The sequence below is a fragment of the Scomber japonicus genome, chromosome 6 (genome assembly GCF_027409825.1).
Source record: "Scomber japonicus isolate fScoJap1 chromosome 6, fScoJap1.pri, whole genome shotgun sequence".
Taxonomy (NCBI): Eukaryota; Metazoa; Chordata; class Actinopteri; order Scombriformes; family Scombridae; genus Scomber; species Scomber japonicus.
Genome location: NC_070583.1, coordinates 39846401 through 39866639, shown reverse-complemented (window position 1 = coordinate 39866639; position 20239 = coordinate 39846401). Strand labels below are relative to the sequence as shown.

Sequence of the window (20239 nt, the reverse complement as noted above, 5' to 3'; positions counted from 1 at the left end):
ATCAGCTGTGGATCAGGTGTGGATCAGGTTTGGATCAGCTGTGGATCAGGGGTGGATCAGGTGTGGATCAGGTTTGGATCAGGTGTGGATCAGGGGTGGATCAGGTGTGGATCAGGTGTGGATCAGCTGTGGATCAGGTGTGGATCTGGTGTGGATCAGCTGTGGATCTGGTGTGGATCAGAGGTGGATCTGATGTGAATCAGCTGTGGATTAGGTGTGGATCAGGGTTCAACAGGGTTAGGGTTGACACTGTAAATATTCACTCAGCATGAACTTCGTCTTCATCAATAAAAGCTTTTGAAACCTATGAAATTATTATTAATGATTATTAATGATTATTAATGTTCTTCAGTTTAAGATCAAAACTGTCTTTTCACACTTTGATATCTGACTGTTTCATATAAATATACATTATATTATATTATTACACTAACCCTAACCTAATACTAACCTAATGCTAACCCTAATAATAACCTAACCTAACCCTAACAATAACCTATTACTAACCCTAACGCTAATACTAACCTAATATATTATAACACTAACTGTAACTTCACTGTTTCTCTTTCAGCTGCTGATGAATCTCCAATAGACACAAACCTGATCGAGTTTGACACACAGTAAGAAACCGTCTCTCTCTCTCTCTCTCTCTCTCTCTCTCTCTCTGACTCTGTCTCTCGCTCTCTCTCTCTTCCTGTCTCTCTCTCTCTCTCTCTCTCTCTCTCCTCCTGTCTCTCTCTCCTCCAGCTGCTGATGTGATTGCCTGTTAATGTGTTCATCAATAAGCTTTCAGCATCAGTGTGATTGATGGACTCGTCTCCTGAGTTTCTGTCTTAATGCATCTTAATGGTTCATTGTGTGAGAGCAGCAGGAAATGGACAGGAAGTGATCTGTAGTCAGCAGAGAGAGAGAGAGAGAGAGAGAGACAGAGAGAGAGAGAGAGAGAGAGAGAGAGAGAGAGAGAGAGAGAGAGAGACAGAGAGAGAGAGAGAGAGAGAGAGAGAGAGGGAGAGAGAGAGATAGAGAGATAGAAAGAGAGAGACACAGGGAGAGAGAGAGAGAGAGAGAGAGAGAGAGAGAGAGAGAGTGAGAGAGGAAGATTCTGATATATATTTATAGTTATTATAAAAGAGGAAAACTAGAAACTCTGCTAGGCTTCTCTTACATAATCATATATATTAATTATGGCCCATAACGCCCACGCCCACACCCCCCCTCCTTTCCCTTAGCGATGATGACATCATCTTCGAGGACTTCGCCCGCCAGCGGCTGATTGGAGCGAAGGACGATGAAGACGAGGAGCCGGTGGATTCTCCCAAACTGGAGGACAGATAGAGGCGAGGAGGACCAGAGGTTACCTTAGGTCAACCAGTCTGGACCCTTTAAACACTCGTTCATGTCCGTCCTCTCTGCGTCCAAGACGTCCGTCGTGTTTTCAGAAGGAGGAAGTGTCGTTGGGCGGCGCGGCGTCGTCATGGCGACGGCTGACAGCATGCCTCTGATGTCACTTTGTTGTGTGTGTTTGCATTCAGGAGTGTCGCTCCGTTCAGGTTCGTTTCTGTGTCGTTTTAGAGGCTCTTCATTAACACTGCCGATCAGCTGATGGCCCGCCTCCGTCTGCAGGAAACCAAACTCAGAGAGCCAATCAGCTGAGAGCATCCGGCCGCGTCTGCATGAAACACTTCCTGATTAAATAACATCAGTAAACTTTCTGATTAAATATCATCAGTAAACTTTCTGATTAATCTGAGACATTTGTTCTTGTTGATCATTCCTCAAATCATCTTCAGTTTAACCTTTATCTCTTATATTTTAGACTTCCTGCTTCTTTAACACATTATCTCTTTTATTTTAGACTTCCTGCTTCTTTTGCTGCTTTGAGACAAAACAAAATAAATCTGATGAAAAACTTTAATATTTCTCAAATGAAGAAACCAGAAGATTCTCAGGAATTAAACATTCAAAACATTCAAAGTTCAAAACACACAAAGTGACATTATAACAGTATTACAGTTATTATATTATATCTTTATTACATTATGACATTATCACAGTATAACAGTATTACAGTATAATATTATTACATTATATCTTTATAATATAAATAACATGAAATCACTGAACGATGATTTGGAAAATGATCAGCTGGGATGTAAACAGGAAGTATTAATTAAAAAAGTTTAAATAAATAAATAATTAAACCCCGTCAGTATAAACAGTTGTTTTTAATTTAACATCCAAAGTAACAAAGTTTTATTAGTTTGTGTGTGTGTATGTGTGTAAGTGTGTGTGTATGTGTGTGTGTGTGTGTGTGAGAGAGTGTGTGTCTGTCTGTGTGTGTGTGTGTGTGAGAGAGTGTGTGTCTGTCTGTGTGTGTGTGTGTGTATGTGTGTGTTAAATGAGAGCAGACTGTTTCTTTATGAATTAACATTATTTTCACTGTAATATGAATTTTTCAGCATTAAGATCAAAAACACAAAATGTTAATTTTAGTTTTAATTTGAAAGGGCCGACAGGAAACTGTATTTACTGCATCTTTAATAAAAAGACATTTGTGGCCACCTGTGTGTTTGTTTTTGCTTCATGACGTTTTTAATATAAATGAAACTGTTGAGATAATAATGAGACTTTAATGTATAATAATATACACGATACAGAGCTAAGTACCAAGATTAAACTGCATGTCAACGTTCGCTCATCAAGATTTATAGTCTGAAATTTGTGTTTCTGCTTTTTATGATTAAAACCTGCTGAGGATGTTTATTATGGTCCTCTGGCGCCCCCTACAGGACACATTTAGTAGTTTTAGTATTTAATAAGAGTTTATTTAATATGAAGAAACAGTGAAATGATTATTAATTGTAATAAAGCTCAGCCTGTATTAAGGTAGAAACCCGCTCTGAGCTTAAAACTGAATATAATTTATCTAAATAATATTACATACAAACAATACAAAATAAAATAAAGGAAATCATTAAAATACAAAACAAAAGAAAAAATAAATGAATTCACAAAACAGTTTAGTTTAGTGTCTGCAAAGAATCCGGTAAATAACTGTGACATGAAAGGATCATCAGTAGATTTAAAGCTTCACTCAGGAATTTTAACTTAAAAATAAAAAATAAAAGTACATATTTGAAAAATATTAATATAAAAAATAGACAGTACAGTGGAGCGGTTGCATCACAATGATTTCCGAAAGTTTCTATTTTCTATTTTATTAGATATATGACCCATAAGATATTACAGTAAGAGAGAGAAAACACTAATCCTCCTAATAATCTAATAATCTAATAATCCCACAGATCTAGTTTCTCTTCAGGTGAGATTCTCATCAATTAAAATCTAATTTATACTTATGTTACAGTAAAACATGATGATTTAATTATTATATATATATATATATATATAGATATATAGATATATAATTATTATTATTATATTAGCAGAAACCAGATACAGGTGATGCTAAACGTAATAAAGCAGATTTATAAACATCTCTAGTCTCTGAACAGACATTTCATTAAATATCAGAGTTCTCATCATAAAAAGGACAATACAGAAGAAGATGTGACTCATTTACTGCTGACTTCCTGTTCTCAGCTTTGACTTCCTGTTCTCAGCTTTGACTTAAGATCCAGAGTCATAACCAAGCTTTAAAAAACATTAAATATTGAATCTATCTTAAAGGTTTTTCAAATGATTCTGTTATTTATTTATTTCCTTTAATGTAAAAGTGGAAGTTTAACGTCTCACCAGGATCAGATCCAGAGTTTAACTCTCACCAGCTGGTTTAATGTCTCACCAGGATCAGATCCAGAGTTTAACTCTCACCAGCAGGAGAAACTTTCACCGTTTTCTTCGCTCTTAGTTTGAAAAGTCGATAAAATCCGTTTCTGATTTCTTTGGTGCGAACTCCGTAGATGACGGGGTTGACGGTCGCCGGCAGCAGGATGTACATCAGCCCCATGAAGCTGTTGGCGTCGGTCGGTATGGAGATGTTCAGGTTGTGAGAGAGGAAGGTGACGCTTCCGATCAGGTAGAAGCTCATCATGACCATCAGGTGAGTCCCGCAGGTGTGGAAGGCCTTCCAGCGGTCGCCCGCCGAGCGCAGCACCACGCTCAGGATCCTCACGTAGGAGAAGCAGATCAGAGGGATGTCCACTCCCACGAAGCAGACGATCACCGCCACGCCAGCCGCCCGGCTGCGCTCGGTGAAGCCGCAGGCCAGGCTGACCAGAGCCATGTGGTCGCAGTAGCAGTGCCGGATGGTGTTAGAACCACAGAACCGCAGAGAACCGGCCAGACTCACCAGCGTGGCCATGACGGAGCCGCTGCGCACCGCGATGACGAGCAGCAGCTTCACCCACGCGGACCGGCCCACGAGCTCCGCGTAGCGCAGCGGCCGGCAGACGGCTACGTAGCGGTCCAACGCCATGGCGAGCAGCAGTGTGGACTCCACCGAGGACAGGAAGTGAGTGACGAACATCTGAGTCAAGCAGCTGGCCAGCGAGATCCGGTCCAGGTCCAGAAGCAGACCGAGCAGCGTGTTGGGGACGATGGCGGTCACGGCCAAGACGTCCACGGCGCAGAGCGAGGCGATGAGGACGTACATGGGGCCGTGCAGAGTCCTGGAGCTGCGGATCACATGACCCAGCACGCAGTTCCCCAGCAGAGCCGCCAGGTAGCAGACGCTCAGCGGCAGAGCCAGCAGCCGGACCTGGTTCAGGCTCCGCACGGCCGGGAAACCATCAAACACGAAGCTGCTGTGGGAGAAATTCCTGCTGAGAGACTCTGACATGCTGCACACACACACACACACACACACACAGAGACACACACACACACACACACAGAGATACACACACACACACACACACACACACACACAGTATATCTATGATCTATCGACACTGATAAACACTTTTAATAAACTGTTTTCAAACACCTTTTGACTTTTTAACATAGTGCTGTTTAGTTGGTGGCGTACCTGAAGAAATCTAAAAAAGTCCCTGTTGTTGAGACCATGTAGGTTCAATATGAGGAGAGACCCCGGCTAACCCATCCCCTATAGTTGGGGCAAAGTCAGGATCATAGCAGCACCATTTCAGAATCTCTTCTAACATATCATTTCTAGTGATAACGTTTAACCACGTCTTCAATGATAAACTCATCCATTTATTTCTTTTATGTCTTTTATCTCCTATTCCTGCTTTAATTTTCATCGTCCTCGATATGTTTCCTTCCATCTTGCTTTGTAATCTGAGACGCACCAACAGAACAGGATCCTTAACTGGGCCGATATGTAGTAATCTTTTAGGCAAGGAAGACCCAGTCTACCCTTATTTTTTGATAATTGAAGAGTTTGGAACCTTATTCTCGTTTTTCCCCTGCCAAATGTAACGGGTTCTGGTTCAGGGTTCTGGTTCTGGTTATGGTTCTGGTTCAGGGTTCGGTCTGAAGCTTTTCTACTCTAACTGCTCCTGGATGAGAATAATAACCAGACGGGACGAGTACACGATTTATTTCCAGTGTTCAAAAGCCAGAATTTGGCTTCTGACAAGGTCCCGAACAATTGCAAACTGTGAGAAAACCGTAACTCCTGTCCAAAAACCGAAAACACCGTGAGAGACACAGAAGCCGGCAGATTCTGACAGTGTTTATTTTATTCTTAAAATGAGCGAGTAAGCTCAGTGTGAACACAGAGTGAGATACTTTTTAAAAAAGACAATTACATTAGGGTCAATGGGGAGCGAGACAGGTATTGCTGCCGGTCTCGGCCCCCCCGTTTAAATTTTGTGCAGACCCCGCCTGTCAACGTCACATTTTATGAATCCCAACACCTATGTCTACATTTTGACCAAAAATTATTTGTCTCCTTTTTACGGTTTGGCCGTGAGCTCGAGTTAAAAATAAAAATGAAGGTTATTTTTTACTGCTTCTCACACTCTAGCTAACTGCCGCTTCCACTCTAACTTTGAAGAAAAAGTGATTTCCACTCCTCGTTTGACTGCTCATAGTTTGAAAAGTTTACATGTTATGGAAAAACAGTTTGGTGTTTTTGAGAGAGCACAAATTTTCCTCCGTTTTAAAGTTTGAATCACGTTTTTACATGCATGTATGAGAGAGCTAGCCGACTCTGCTTTTGGGGTTTTTCAAAACATTCCCATTCATTTCCAATGGAGAAACCTCCCGGTTTATTGGGAATAACTTATAATAATAACTTATTATATATTATTAAACATTATTATATATTATTATACATTATTATATGTTATTAAACATTATTATATATTATTAAACATTATTATATATTATTATACATTATTATATATTATTAATCATTATTATTAATAATGTTAGAGATCATTAACTTCATATAACAGACCTTAACCCATCAGGAGAGACCCTAACCCTATTTCACCCTGAGAACATTAAACTGTTTAACATAAGAAAACATGTGAAGGGTCTTACCTGCCATCGCTCATCAGGAGAGACCCTCACCCTCAGTCATCAGGACGGACCCTAACCCTCAGTCATCAGGAGAGACCCTAACCCTAACCCTCAGTCATCAGGATGGACTCTAACCCTCAGTCATCAGGACGGACCCTAACCCTCAGTCATCAGGAGAGACCCTAACCCTCAGTCATCAGGATGGACCCTAACCCTAACCCTCAGTCATCAGGATGGACCCTAACCCTCAGTCATGAGGACGGACCCTAACTCTCAGTCATCAGGACGGACCCTAACCCTAACCCTCAGTCATCAGGAGAGACCCTAACCCTAACCCTCAGTCATCAGGACGGACCCTCACCCTAACCCTCAGTCATGAGGAGAGACCCTAACCCATCAGGAGAGACCCTAACCCTGAGAACATTAAACAGTTTAACATCAGAAAACACGTGAAGGGTCTTACCTGCCATCGCTCATCAGGAGAGACCCTAACCCTCAGTCATCAGGACAGACCCTGACCCTAACCCTAACCCTCAGTCATCAGGACAGACCCTAACCCTAACCCTCAGTCATCAGGACGGACCCTAACCCTAACCCTCAGTCATCAGGACAGACCCTAACCCTAACCCTAACCCTCAGTCATCAGGACGGACCCTAACCCTCAGTCATCAGGAGTGATCCTAACCCTCAGTCATCAGGACAGACCCTAACCCTCAGTCATCAGGACAGACCCTAACCCTCAGTCATCATGACAGACCCTAACCCTCAGTCATCAGGAGAGACCCTAACCCTCAGTCATCAGGACGGACCCTAACCCTCAGTCATCAGGACGGACCCTAACCCTCAGTCATCAGGACGGACCCTAACCCTCAGTCATCAGGACGGACTCTAACCCTCAGTCATCAGGACGGACCCTAACCCTAACCTCTAACTCTAACTCTAACCCCAGCCCCCTCCTCGGTTCGTCTTTAAGTCAAAGTCCGGACGTCCCGCTGGGTTTGAACTTCAGGCTCAGCCAATCAGGACCAACGTTTGAACTTCAGGCTCAGCCAATCAGGACGGACGTCAGGAAGCTGCGATGATGCAACATTAAAATAAAACCATCAGTGTTATAAGGTCTGGTCTTCTGTCATCATATTATTATTATTATATCACTCATTTCTCATTGAGAACTCTGTGTTCTTATCTGGAATAATATTACTACTACTAATATTAATAATAATAATAATATTCATAATAATAATAATAATATTAATAATAATAATATAATAGTGAATTGTTGTTTTATTAAGTTTAAATTCTTCAGAGTTTATTTATCGTGAGCCGAAACTTCTCACTGATATTCTCTCTAAACGTTTATCAGATGAAACAATGATTTCACATTAAATCAGTAACTGAGAGGAGGGAGGGAGGGTTAGGGGGGTTAGGGTCTCTCCTGATGACTGAGGGTTAGGGGGGTTAGGGTCTGTCGACTCCTCTGAGGTTTCACTGTGTGTTGTTGTTGCTCCTCGAAGGTAATTGGCTCGGAGCTCAAACCGCTAATTAACAGCTGAGACACACAAAACTTTATTAAATAAACTAAAGTAAGAACAATGTGGCATAAACAGGATATTCATATGTAATGTTCAGCTTTACAGGAATAAATACATATATTTATGTACTACATTAAACCTTTAATATAATTTACTGTTTGACTTAATATTTTAAGTTTAATGTTTTATATCATAATTGTGACTCATAAAGTGAGAACGTTCATATTTTATATCTAAAACATTAAAACGTTGATTCAAACAATGATTAAAAGTTTTATTCACAGCTTATAATGTTTATAACTTTAACTTCTTACATTCAAATCCTGACTTTCACAGAACTGATAAATATTACTTCTCATAGTTTGTCAGTAATTTAAATTATTGTCTCAAAATGTTTATATATATAAACATATCATGATATAATATATCATAACACTTAAATGTTAACTAATATTTTAACTTCTTCTCATCTCAGAACTTTTCATATTTTATTATTTTAACTGAAACATTAAAACTTATTATAATATAACTATGATGTAATCTTTAACAGGTCAGCGTCTTCAGGATGTGCTGCCGGATCTCGGCGGTCCGGACTCCGTAGACGATGGGGTTGAAGCAGCTCGGGAACAGAAGATACAAGCTGCTGAAGAACACACGAACCCAAGCAGGAAGTCCGTTTCTGATCCGGTACGACAGGAAAGCCACGAGTATGATGACGATGCTGACGCTCAGCACCACCATGTGAGTCACACAGGTGTGCAGCGCTTTCGCGCCCGACTTCCCGGATCCCAGCGCAGAGCTGAAGATGACGACGTAGGAGGCGATGATGAAGAGGAAGTCGGCCACGGGGATGAAGAACACGGAGATCAGGCCCACCAGGCTGTTGACTGCGGTGCTGCCACAGGCCAGCTCCACCAAGGCCATGTGCTCACAGAAACAGTGATTGATCACGTTAACGGAGCAGAACGGCAGCGCTCCCGCCAGAACCACCACCAGCGCCACCATGAGGACGTTCCTAACCACCAGCGGAATCACAAACCGCAGGAATCCGGGCACCGCCATGCGCTGGTGGTAGTACAGCGGCATGCAGATGGCAAAGTACCGGTCCAGAGCCATCCACAGCAGCAGAGTGGACTGAAAGGCTCCCAACAGATGGACAAAGTAGATCTGAACCAGGCAGCTGACCAGAGAGATCCCCCTCCAGTCGAACAGGAAGCTGAGCAGCATGTTGGGGATGAAGAACAGCGGCAGGCTCACGTCTACGCAGGCCATGCCGGCTATGAGCACGTACATGGGCGAGTGGAGGCTCCTCTGAGAGGCGACCACGTACAGCAGCATGGAGTTAGCAGACAGCGACACCACCAGCATGATGAAGAACGGGACGAAGAGGACGGGACGAAGAGCTCCGAGCTCACTGAAGCCGTCCAGGATGAACAGCTGGTGAGACGTGATGTTCTCCGCCTGCCGCTCCATCCTCCGCTCCTCCCAAAACAACCTGAACACAAACACGGTTAAAGTTCAGTCACTTCTTCACGCTGATGTTCTCTGACAGACGATAAACATCAACCAGCAAACAACGAGACACATAAAATATCAGCAATAAACAAGTAAATATAAATAAGAGCAGGTCAGATTTAAATGCACAGTCTGTACTATTACACATTTAATGAATTCATCCAGCAGCTAACTGAGTGTTGATGATGTTTGAGGGTTAGGGGTTAGGGTGCTTCAGTACAGCAGGGTTAGGGGTTAGGGTGCTTCAGTACAGCAGGGTTAGGGGTTGGGGGTTAGGATGCTTCAGTACAGCAGGGTCAGGGGTTAGGGGTTAGGGTTGGGGGTTAGGGTGCTTCAGTACAGCAGGGTTAGGGGTTAGGGTTAAGGTGCTTCAGTACAGCAGGGTTGGGGGTTAGGGTTAAGGTGCTTCAGTACAGCAGGGTTGGGGGTTAGGGTTAAGGTGCTTCAGTACAGCAGGGTTGGGGGTTAGGGTTAAGGTGCTTCAGTATAGCAGGGTTAGGGGTTAGGGGTTAGGAAGCTTCAGTACAGCAGGGTTAGGGGTTAGGGTTGGGGGTTAGGGTTGGGTCAAACACACACAGGTTGGATTATTTTCACTGTCTCACAAACAACAGTCACTATTTGCACAAAATCAACTTTGGAAATGATTAGAAACATTCTGTAATGCAAATGTTAACAGAAAAGCCTCTAAAACCCAACCATCAGTCAGTCAGAGACGAGTTAACAGATATTTATATGATGATAAACACAGAGGACCGATGTGAGCCTGTTGTCTTTACTGAGCAGACACTGATCTCATATCAACAAAAACACTAATCTCAGATGTAGCTTAGGGTCAGGAAAAACACTAAGAAGTGATATTCAGTAAGTTTAAGCATTTAACTCATATATATCCATCCTGGCAGAGATCTGTGTTTCATCTACAGGCTGACAGAGGTTTCACATATAACAAATATAACACACATATAACACACATCTAATGAAAACTTATAATAATAAAACTTTCCTTCTAGATTCAGTTTTCTGTATTTTGTAAAAACAAACAAGCAAAATTGAAGTCCATCGAGTTTCTGAAACAAATTCATTTAAATTCTAAACATGTTAAACATCTTCACTGCTCTGTAGACACATATATTCATAGTTTACAGCTGTGCTTGTCATTTTACCTTCAGACCTGAAATGAACACATGAAACATGAAACAAGCAAACTGAAGTCTGCTCGGCTCATTCAGCAGCAGCAGGAAATGTTCCACTCATCACTTTCCTTTCTCTGGTTTAGTCTCAAATGACTGAAAGGCAAACATTTTAAAAACATTTTAAAAACATTTTAAAAACATTTTAAAAACATTTTGATCAGAAATCAGAAAGAAGAGAGCAGCTGTGGAGAGTCCAGAGGAAGCTGCTAGTGTCTGTTAGTGTCTGTTAGCTGTGGAGAGTCCAGAGGAAGCTGTTAGTGTCTGTTAGTGTCTGTTAGCTGTGGAGAGTCCAGAGGAAGCTGTTAGTGTCTGTTAGCTGTGGAGAGTCCAGAGGAAGCTGTTAGTGTCTGTTAGCTGTGGAGAGTCCAGAGGAAGCTGTTAGTGTCTGTTAGCTGTGGAGAGTCCAGAGGAAGCTGTTTGAGATGATCAGTCGGAAACAAACATCATGAAGCATTTTAACATTTTTAACATTTTAACATTTTAACCAACAAACCTCACAGAGACTAAACACATTGCACTACATTCAGCCTGGACATTATTATTATACACATCATACTACTACTAATGATAATAATAATGATAATGATAATGATAATAATGATAATAATGATAGTGATAATACTAAGACAGCAGATCTCTGACAGACTCAGGAGTTAAACCTGAAGAGCTGCTGACACGTTTCAGCTCTGCAGGAAACTAACAGCAACTTTGACTTGTTTATGATTTCATGTCTGTCCCCGTCTGCAGTGATGATGATGATGATGATGTCAGAAGCCGACTCTGTCCCTGCTGAACGCCGACGCTGTCATTGGCTGCAGAGACAAAGTTCGACACCTCTTCATTTTATCGATGTGATGATTCAAAAATCAGAGAAATAATAACAAAGTGCCTTTAAACAGGTTAAAGTGATCTGGGGTTATCTTATTATTTCCTTTTTTCTTTTCTTTTAAAGATCTTTTTTCGGCATAGACGCCTTTATTCGAGAGAGAGGGGGGGGGGGGACATGCAGCAAAGGACCTCCGGCCGGGATTCGAACCGGGTCGGCTGCGTGTATGGGTCTAACCACTTGACCACCTGCACACCATTTTTTTTTTTTTAAGTATATTTTTTCAGGCTTTTTGCCTTTAATGTCCAGGTTAGTAGAGATAGACAGGAAACAGGAGGCAGAGAGGGGGGAATGACATGCAGGATAGGACCGCTTAATGCAGGATTTGAACCGGGGTCGCCTGCAGTGAGGACCTCAACACATGGGGCGGGTACTCTACCCACTGAGCACCATTTTTATTATTTCCTTTCATTTACAGTGTTAAATGATTAGCAGCAGTGTCTTAATGTTTGGGTTCATTCTGTTAGATTTGTACTTTTAATATTATTATCAGTTTGTTGACGGCAGATTCAGTCTCGTGGAGGTCAGGGGTCAACAGTCCGGTCTCCCAGGTGTGAGTGGGACCAGCTGCTCATATGAGCCAACTTTGGGAGGATGGTTATGATGACTGGACACAGCAGGAGAGGGAAAGTGTTGAGTGTGATTAAATGCCTGTAATGTAGTGTGTGAATGTCCTTTGACCTGACCCCTGACCCCTGACCCCTGACCCCTGGACCTGTGGCTCACTGGACACAACAGTACCTCTCAGAAACTTTAGCTAGCAGGATGGATCCACACTAAACTTTGTCATTTCTGATACAAACACACACTGTTAGGAGGGTCATTCTGCTGGACTCTGTGGGGTCTTTATGGTGGTCCACAGTAGAACTTCAGGAGCTCAGATAAAACCAACCTGAACTCAACCAATAAAACTTTATTCTTTAAAAATGAGTTGTTCTAACTTCATTTGATGAATCAGGTTGAACTCCAGTGAGGGGCATTTCATCATGTTTACTGTATCTCTGTCCAGTGGGGGGGGGGGTTCATTATGTTTACTGTATCTCTGACAGTAATGAGCCTCAGCGGAGCTCCAGCAGCTCTTTCCATCTGTAACAAACACAAGGCCGGTTCCCCAGAGACTTCTGTGTGGACACTTGGACACCCTGGAGGCTCCAGCCAATTAGGACACTCTGCATCACAGGGGATCATGGGAGGATGCTCTGCTGTCACCATGGTTACGGCTGAAAACAAAGCAGCTTCAGGCCTTCACTCTGGGTGTTTACGCTCCTGTGGTCGACTACAACACAAACTTGTTATTAGAAGATTAGAAATGAGGCAAACTTCACATACAGCAGAGTCTATAACATGAGGTCATCTGGTTTAAAGGACCATTACAAGGTTTTATCCACAAGTCCTGTTTACTTCATATCTCTGATGTTATTAGACAGATATGAATTAATTTCAATAACAATCATCTTGCTGAATACTACTACTACATCAGTTAAAACTATGACTGACTGAGAGTTGCAGCCAGTGGTTATTTGGTGTGTTTAATGTTTAATTTGACCACAGAGGAAATGTCTCCTTATTTAAATCAATGATCAGAGGACAGATGATTTAGTACTATACAGACTGTAAAGGCTCATATAAACCCTGTAATCTTTACTACATTCAAATCTGAAAAAGGAGAAACTTTATAGACCTGAGTAACTAGAAGTTAAGTTGGTCTGTTTTGGCTGTAAAAGCATCTGATGGACTACCAAAGTAAACTTATAATAAAAAGTAGAAAGGAACTATTATGTGAAATGTGTTTAATATAAAATAAACTTGCTCAAATCATAAAAGCCACAGGTTAGAAACACTGAGTTACTAATATTTAAGTTATGAGTTACTATTAATTTACAGAGGTACAAACGAAACCACCATAAAGAAGAGTCAATAAACAGTTTCATAAGGAAAAATAAAACCTCACTGCTGATGAGATGATTCATGGATTGTGTACATGGATTCTCTATTGAAAACAGAATAAAGATTAAATGAAGGAATCTCTGCATATTTGGATTTTGGTGCAATGTGGACACACAATGTTTAATCTGAATAAACTTTGAGAAGAGCAGCAGACGGACTCCTTCATGTCAGCAGAGAGTCAAATACCTCACAGCCTCCCAACAGACCAAACACTTCTCACTGTGATGTGCAGACAGCTTCCTCCTGAATGTCACAAAAACAGAAGAACTCATATTCGATGAAGAAGACGACCCTACACCACATCTGCACCAACAACCAACCAGTGGAGATAGTGAACAATGTCAAAGACCTCGACTCTCTCTGCCAAACCGCAGTATCACCTAGCCCTAACCCTAACCCAGCAAAAACAGATATAAGATCATAAAAATCACCACTACATGCTCCAAAATCACAGCCCCCCCCCCTAAATAAAACATCCAGTAGGTGCAGTATTGGTCACCTGTTTAAGTCTTGTCTAGAAGGTCTGATATGTGACAACACGTTTCCCCCTTAGGGATAAATGAATCTGAATCTGAAAAGTAAGCAGTGAAAACTTTTAATGCACATTTCTTATTTTTTAAATGTATTTAATATTACTCAATACTCAGCTTAGTATGTATTTCATCTGTACAACTGTTGATGTATAACCTCATTCTCATCCGCTGGATTCATTTCGCTAAGATCTATATGAAGTAGCAGCTGGAGGCCAAACCAGAACAGACATGAACAAACATTTACATCCTAATGGCTTCAATGAAAAACACAAACAAGGTCTTTGAACCTGTTTTATGAAAGTCTGAACACCTGGTAGTTGTTTAACTGTGACATTAGGACCCAAAAGCAGCTACAGACAGTGGTAGTGGAAAAGGGTCCAGTCTAATAGATGAAGGCTGAGAGGCAATGGTTCAATAGACACTAGAACTTTCACTAGAGAGGGTTTTAACCAACAGTGCAGACACAATGGAAGACCAGTGTTCTTATGTTGAGGCTGATTACGGTAGATGGGAAGCAGGTGTGCAACAAGCAGCAGCTCCAGCTAATCAGGACAGCCACTCTCAGACTCTGGGAGAACTCAAGCAGACAAAAAACAAACCTACAGTCATGACAGTTATCTAGTTATTATTGGAACATCTGTTAATAGTTAATATGGAAAAAGCTCCAAAGGTTTGTGCCTTACTGAAAGCTCACTGTAAATAAAGTCTCTGTTGTAGTTAAGAGAATCATCATCAGGTTTCCTTTAATTTCATTCAGGCTTTGTTTACATGACAACGCTCGTGGGTAAAAACGACTAAATATTTTATCGGATGTGCCGTTCGTTTAGACGGTGACGCGTTTTTAAACACAAAAAAGTGAAACCACCCTCCAGAGTGGAAATCTTAACAACGCACCACCGTTGCGTTCTAAAGGGTAAAAACCAGGCGGGGAGTTCTGGTCCTCTGAAATGAGGCCAACGCGGAAGTAACTTAGAGCTGCATTCTATCAAAAGGCCACCAGGGGGCGACCGTCTCTATACAAGTCAATGGAGAAGTAACTTAGAGCTGCATTCTATCAAAAGGCCACCAGGGGGCGACCGTCTCTATACAAGTCAATGGAGAATTCACCAACTTCTCACTTGATTTCTAACCTCAGTAAACGTTTTCAAAATGTGTTTATGGTCTCAATCGCTAGTTTAAAGCCTTCTTCAATGCAGTATGATGTTCATTTGGGACATTTTGGCCTCCCTGATTTTATATGTGACGATAAAGCAGGGTATGTATTAGGGCGTGGCTACGTCCTGATTGACAGGTTGATTGACCAGCCCTCGTAACCATAGCAACCTCCAGGCCCCGCCCATGGCCCCGCCCATGGCCCCGCCCATGGCCCCGCCTCATACCCATATAAGTAGAATCCATGTTTTTATTTTTCCCAGCATGCACCTGAAATTTTCAAGATGCCGCTGCCCAGATTCGAAACTATTGGCTTCCGAGCAGCAGTCCACAAACCAATGGGTGACGTCACGGATGTTACGTCCATTTCTTTTATACAGTCTGTGGTAAAAACATAAAAGTCTGCCTCTGCGGTCTGAAGCCGTAACCTAGGCGACAGACGCTCCTTCTGCTGATTCCTGTCTGCTGCAGCGAACCGACAGCGACAGAGAAGTGGAGTCTGAGTTCATCTCGTGAATCGGCATGACCGTGTCTTAAGTTTCTGTTTCTAATCAAATCTGCAGAGAACGATTACACGATGTTTTCTCTGCAACCCAAAAACCAAGCTAGGCTGCTCTCAACAAGCAATAACTCTTTGGCGCTACGAGGGAGAGAAGTAGAGGGAAGCTTCTACACAGGCGCTGACTTTGTGGTGTTGTGTGAATACAACATTGAATTCCACAAACTTTAGTTTTTCCCCAAAAACGCTTATCTGAACACGGAATAAAAAGTGAGATCGTTTCCATGTAAACAGCCTCAGCTTGCAGACGTCTCCTACTGGTCAGCTGTTGATGAATCGCAGCGCTTTGACTTATTGCTCTGAACCGTCTTTACAAGTGAGAGAATTCATCCTAAAAAAACATTGGTTTTGCAGAGGATTTGTAGATAATTGTTTTACTGCTAATGACGTGCTTCACTATCACATGGACTGTAATGAAAAGTAAAAGTAAGTGCTTCCTGTCATCAGGCCGTCCGAAACCTTCCTGATGAATGTTGAGCCGAGCTTCGTCTCTCAGCCCAGTACTCTCCACCAAGGTCTGAATGAGATACTGACAAAGACAAATTCAACTTATAAAGGGACATTATGTTAGGGCCCAAACTCTCCAGTAAACACATTAAGATGCGCTCTGCTAACTTCTGGATCATTTAAGAGTTAAATGATCATCTGTGGCTTCGTGTTTGGTTCAAAACGTCAATGACTAAAGGTTTAAAATTCATTCCACTATGATTCTGACAGACTTGTTCATAGTAGCTGAGGCTCATAGTGGTCAGAACAGGAACATATGTGATAGTCACATGATCTAGAAAACATCCTGTTTCTTCATGTAGAAACTCTAGAAAGAAACTATTTTAGGGCCATGAATTTTTTTATTTTTTTTTTATTTAAAGTATATTTTTTCGGGCTTTTTTTGCCTTTAATGTACAGGGTAGTGGAGATAGACAGGAAACAGGAGGCAGAGAGAGGGGGAATGACACGCAGGATAAGACCGCTCGGCTCGGGATTCAAACCGGGGTCACCTGCAACGAGGACTATAGCCTCAACACATGGGGCGGGCGCTCTACCCGCTGAGCTATGCTCAAACCCTAGGGCCATGAATTAAACATGAGTGTGTGTGTGATTCCTCTCTGGGAAACTTTAAAAGAAGTTGCAGCAGAGTTTCGGAGCTCAGTCAGAAGGGACTCAGCAGCTGCAGCAGTGATAGTGATTCACTGAGTTTAAAAGAGAAAAGCTTCATCTGTTGTGTCTATGATAATGACTGTGTTTAGTATCAGTGCTGTTTATGTGTGCTCTATGATTCAGCTGCATATTTTACCAAACAAGCAGAAACTATAACAGAATGTAATTTAATAGAGACTTAGTGAGCACAGCAGAGTTACTGTGAACCCAACAGCAGATGATGATGAACTCCACTCAGGTTTCTTATTTCACACTCTCTGCCTACTTTGACACCGGTCTCTTTACATACTTTTACTTTGTGACTGTTATATGTCTTTATATGTTCATAGTTATTTCCAATGTGTTTCTCATTGTGGTTATCTGTATGAACAGAAGCTTACATGAACCTATGTACCTTTTCCTGTGCAGCCTGTTTGTAAATGAACTGTATGGTAGTACAGGGTTGTTTCCATTCCTTCTGCTTCAGATCCTCTCTGACATTCACACTGTTTCTAAAGCTTTTTGCTTCCTGCAGATCTTCTTTGTATATTCTTATGGAGGTGTTGAATATCTTAATTTAGCCATCATGTCTTATGACAGATATCTTGCTATCTGCTTTCCTCTGCAGTATAACACACGGATGACGTCTAAGAGTGTTGCTGTCTTCATTGCTGTGATATGGTTTCCTCCAATTCTTGTGAATTTTTTTACACTTCCTTTAATTGTTCCTTTGCAGCTTTGTGGAAACATCATCAACAAAGTTTACTGTGACAATCACTCTGTGGTGAAGCTGTCCTGCTACGACACCACAGTCAACAACATTTTTGGATTAATTGTTACGGCTGTCTCAGTCTTTGGTCCTCTCATTTTAATTCTTTACACGTACATGATGATTCTTAAAGTTTGTTCTGCTGGTTGTAAACAGAGCCGACAGAAAGCCGTCAGCACCTGCACGCCTCACCTGGTTTCTCTGCTCAACTTCACGTTTGGAGCTTGTTTTGAAATATTACAGAGCAGGTTTAATATGAGTGGAGTTCCCAACGCATTACGCATCTTTTTATCGTTATACTTCCTCACATGCCCGCCCATTCTCAACCCTTTAATGTACGGCCTGAAACTGTCCAAAATCCGTGTGACATGTAAAAGTTTGATATCAAATGTTGGCTTATAGTATTAATAATCATTGAACTTATTTGCTGTTTTCTTTCATGTAATCAGACCTAATATTAAATCAGGACCTTATATTATAGCTGTCTGTTGTGTTGTAATTGGGAACAAACCTTTTGTCAGGTATAATACACATTAAGTATAATGAGAACTGTTCTCTGTTGAGCAACTGAGAGGCCAAACAATGCTCAACCCAAGAACTGTGTGACTGCTCCTTGTTTTTTCTCCTAATGACATCATTCCTCTGTGAAGCGGAGGGTCTCTAGTTTAGGAAAAGGAGGGTAGTTATCTGCCCCTGGGTCTACCTGTAACTTCGGGTTTGGGATATGGAAGCACTGCTCTTGGGTTTGTTTTGTCCTCCATAGTCGGTTCTTCTTTTTCAGCACATCTGTCTGTTCAGATTATTGCAGGCAGCAGGTCCCACTAAGCAGTAGATTATATGTATTTGAACTGATTCACATACACAGCTATTAACCTGTTTTCTCAAGGAAACACACATTAAGCAAACATACTCTGTCCTTTATCTCAGACTGACCAGTCGAATTTAAGAACATGAAGTGTTGCAGCCCTGATAAGGAAACACATTATTTATTCCTCCTAACTGTCTCTGACATGAATCCACATCAACACTAGTGCATGTGCACAGACCCAATATTGATGATCCCTTCTTCTTCTTTCAGAACCTTTTTAACACTTTGTCAAATCTGTAAGACTCACAATCATAGATGAAGAGTTACTGTTTAGTTTCTGTCAGAGACACGCAGCGCCCCCAACTGAGCTCATTTATCAACAGTGAACACTCAGTAATCTTCCCAGTCCTATAATTTAGTGGAAATTAAAGATTATTCTTATTTGTCCACATTACACAACTACAACTTGATGATTGGTTATTTCTTGCTAGATTCCAAGTTGTTATTGTCAGCAACTGATTGCACTTAATGATAATATACTTTTCACTAACAGAGACCACGGCAACTTAGCTATGAGTTTAAGTATTTATTATTTGGAAAAAAGGCCGTGGAGGGGTAAGGATGAGGAGATGAGGGTTAATGTGGTAAGGGGGAAGGGGAGTCGTTGGGTGTGGTGTGGAGGAAGGTTGAAGCCGGGTGGATGAGGAGGTGCAGGATGCTGTAACCGTCTTCCAGTTGGGTGTGTGGAGGGAACTGGGACAGGATGAGACTCTGGGTGGGGGGGCTGTCTCGACATCTGGTCCGAGTTGCTGACTCCCAAAATGTCTTCCAGAGGACAGGAGCGTGTGTGCATTTTTAAGGTCTTGGTATTGTGACGGATATACGTGGAGTAAGCGGGATATGACTAATGTCCAAGAATTTTAATGATGTTGTCCGGGATAAGCTGAGGAGGCGGCTCAGATGTGAAATGAATGACCTGAGTATGATTCTGGGGAGTTTATTAGGATTTGTCGTAGGTGGAAGTGGAACCAAAACATGTGGTTACTGTACCTGTTCCAGTAATGAATAGTGGATCAAGTTGGGAGGCCCAGCTGGTTTGTCTCAATCGGATGTAGTCACGGATTGGTTCATAAGGGCTCAGGAATGAATATGAACGGAATAGGAAAACGGGTTGAGACTGTCCGGATTGATTAGTCTTGACTTTTCTGAGGTGGAAGATAAGTGTGTCAGGAGAGTGGACTGATATGTCAGATATGGCGGCGTGTTGCGATGGATCATAGTGAGAAGAGGAAGTAGTGAACTCTGAACAGTGCAGAAAGCCAAATAATGCTCAGAGGAACATGGATTCTATATATGGGGATAGGTAGCCGGTGTGGAGGATTCTGATTCATGATTAATTAACATGTGGATGTGTCAGTGGGAAAAGTTCGGACATGGAGCTTGGGTCAATTTAATGATGAAGTTGAATCCGCTGATGTAGGCTTGGATTGTGGTTGTTTTCATCTTTAGGATGGAGTGGGCTTATGTGATGAAACTGGAAACGGTAAGGACATCGAGTGATGGAAACGGGAGGCGGTGGGCTGCGTGAAAGGTTTTAAAGCAATTCCAGCCGGTTAGGTAGGATGACAGGGTTCAGGGTGCGAGACTATTGAGGATGGCGTCTTGGGATGTGATTACTAAGTGTTCTAGTCGAGAGTTTAGGGGAAGATGGTGACTGAAAACGTTGGGAGGTGGTAAGCGGCTGATGCTAAGCGT

General features: G+C 42.0%; 4 protein-coding genes across 5 annotated transcripts in view; 2 read left to right on the top strand and 2 right to left on the bottom strand.

Moving 5' to 3' along the window:
- arrb1 (arrestin, beta 1) overlaps window positions 1–1335 on the top strand; it is an 18265-nt gene extending 16930 nt beyond the window's left edge. For both annotated transcript variants that reach the window (XM_053320694.1, XM_053320693.1), the window contains 2 exons: window positions 572–620; window positions 1230–1335. In XM_053320694.1, the coding sequence (XP_053176669.1) occupies window positions 572–620; window positions 1230–1335 (155 nt within the window). The remainder of the gene's footprint in view (window positions 1–571; window positions 621–1229) is intronic.
- Window positions 1336–3823: 2488 nt separating this feature from the next.
- On the bottom strand, window positions 3824–4801 carry or55e1 (odorant receptor, family 55, subfamily E, member 1). The gene has a single exon (XM_053320398.1). It carries the CDS (start codon window positions 4799–4801, stop codon window positions 3824–3826), a length of 978 nt encoding a protein of 325 aa, XP_053176373.1.
- Window positions 4802–8528: 3727 nt separating this feature from the next.
- Window positions 8529–12791, bottom strand: LOC128360084 (olfactory receptor 52K1-like). Its single transcript, XM_053320397.1, has 2 exons — window positions 12721–12791; window positions 8529–9480 (listed from the first exon to the last, which is right to left on the bottom strand). Exons 1-2 carry the CDS (start codon window positions 12789–12791, stop codon window positions 8529–8531), a joined length of 1023 nt encoding a protein of 340 aa, XP_053176372.1.
- Window positions 12792–13803: 1012 nt separating this feature from the next.
- On the top strand, window positions 13804–18078 carry LOC128360083 (olfactory receptor 52N5-like). Its single transcript, XM_053320396.1, has 3 exons — window positions 13804–13899; window positions 14397–14449; window positions 17526–18078. The coding sequence occupies exons 1-3, from the start codon at window positions 13804–13806 to the stop codon at window positions 18076–18078; spliced, it is 702 nt and encodes a 233-aa protein (XP_053176371.1).
- Window positions 18079–20239: the final 2161 nt, after the last annotated feature.

Bases quoted from the DNA above. Each gene is read 5' to 3' on its own strand.
- or55e1 (XM_053320398.1), bottom strand. From the start codon at position 4,801: ATGTCAGAGTCTCTCAGCAGGAATTTCTCCCACAGCAGCTTCGTGTTT.
- LOC128360083 (XM_053320396.1), top strand. From the start codon at position 13,804: ATGAAGAAGACGACCCTACACCACATCTGCACCAACAACCAACCAGTG. The intron at 13,900-14,396 runs GTATCACCTAGC...CTGTGACATTAG, and splicing joins ACTCTCTCTGCCAAACCGCA to GACCCAAAAGCAGCTACAGA. The intron at 14,450-17,525 runs TGAAGGCTGAGA...TGCTATCTGCTT, and splicing joins AAAGGGTCCAGTCTAATAGA to TCCTCTGCAGTATAACACAC.
- LOC128360084 (XM_053320397.1), bottom strand. From the start codon at position 12,791: ATGGTGACAGCAGAGCATCCTCCCATGATCCCCTGTGATGCAGAGTGT. The intron at 9,481-12,720 runs GTGTCCAAGTGT...GTTTGTGTTCAG, and splicing joins AATTGGCTGGAGCCTCCAGG to GTTGTTTTGGGAGGAGCGGA.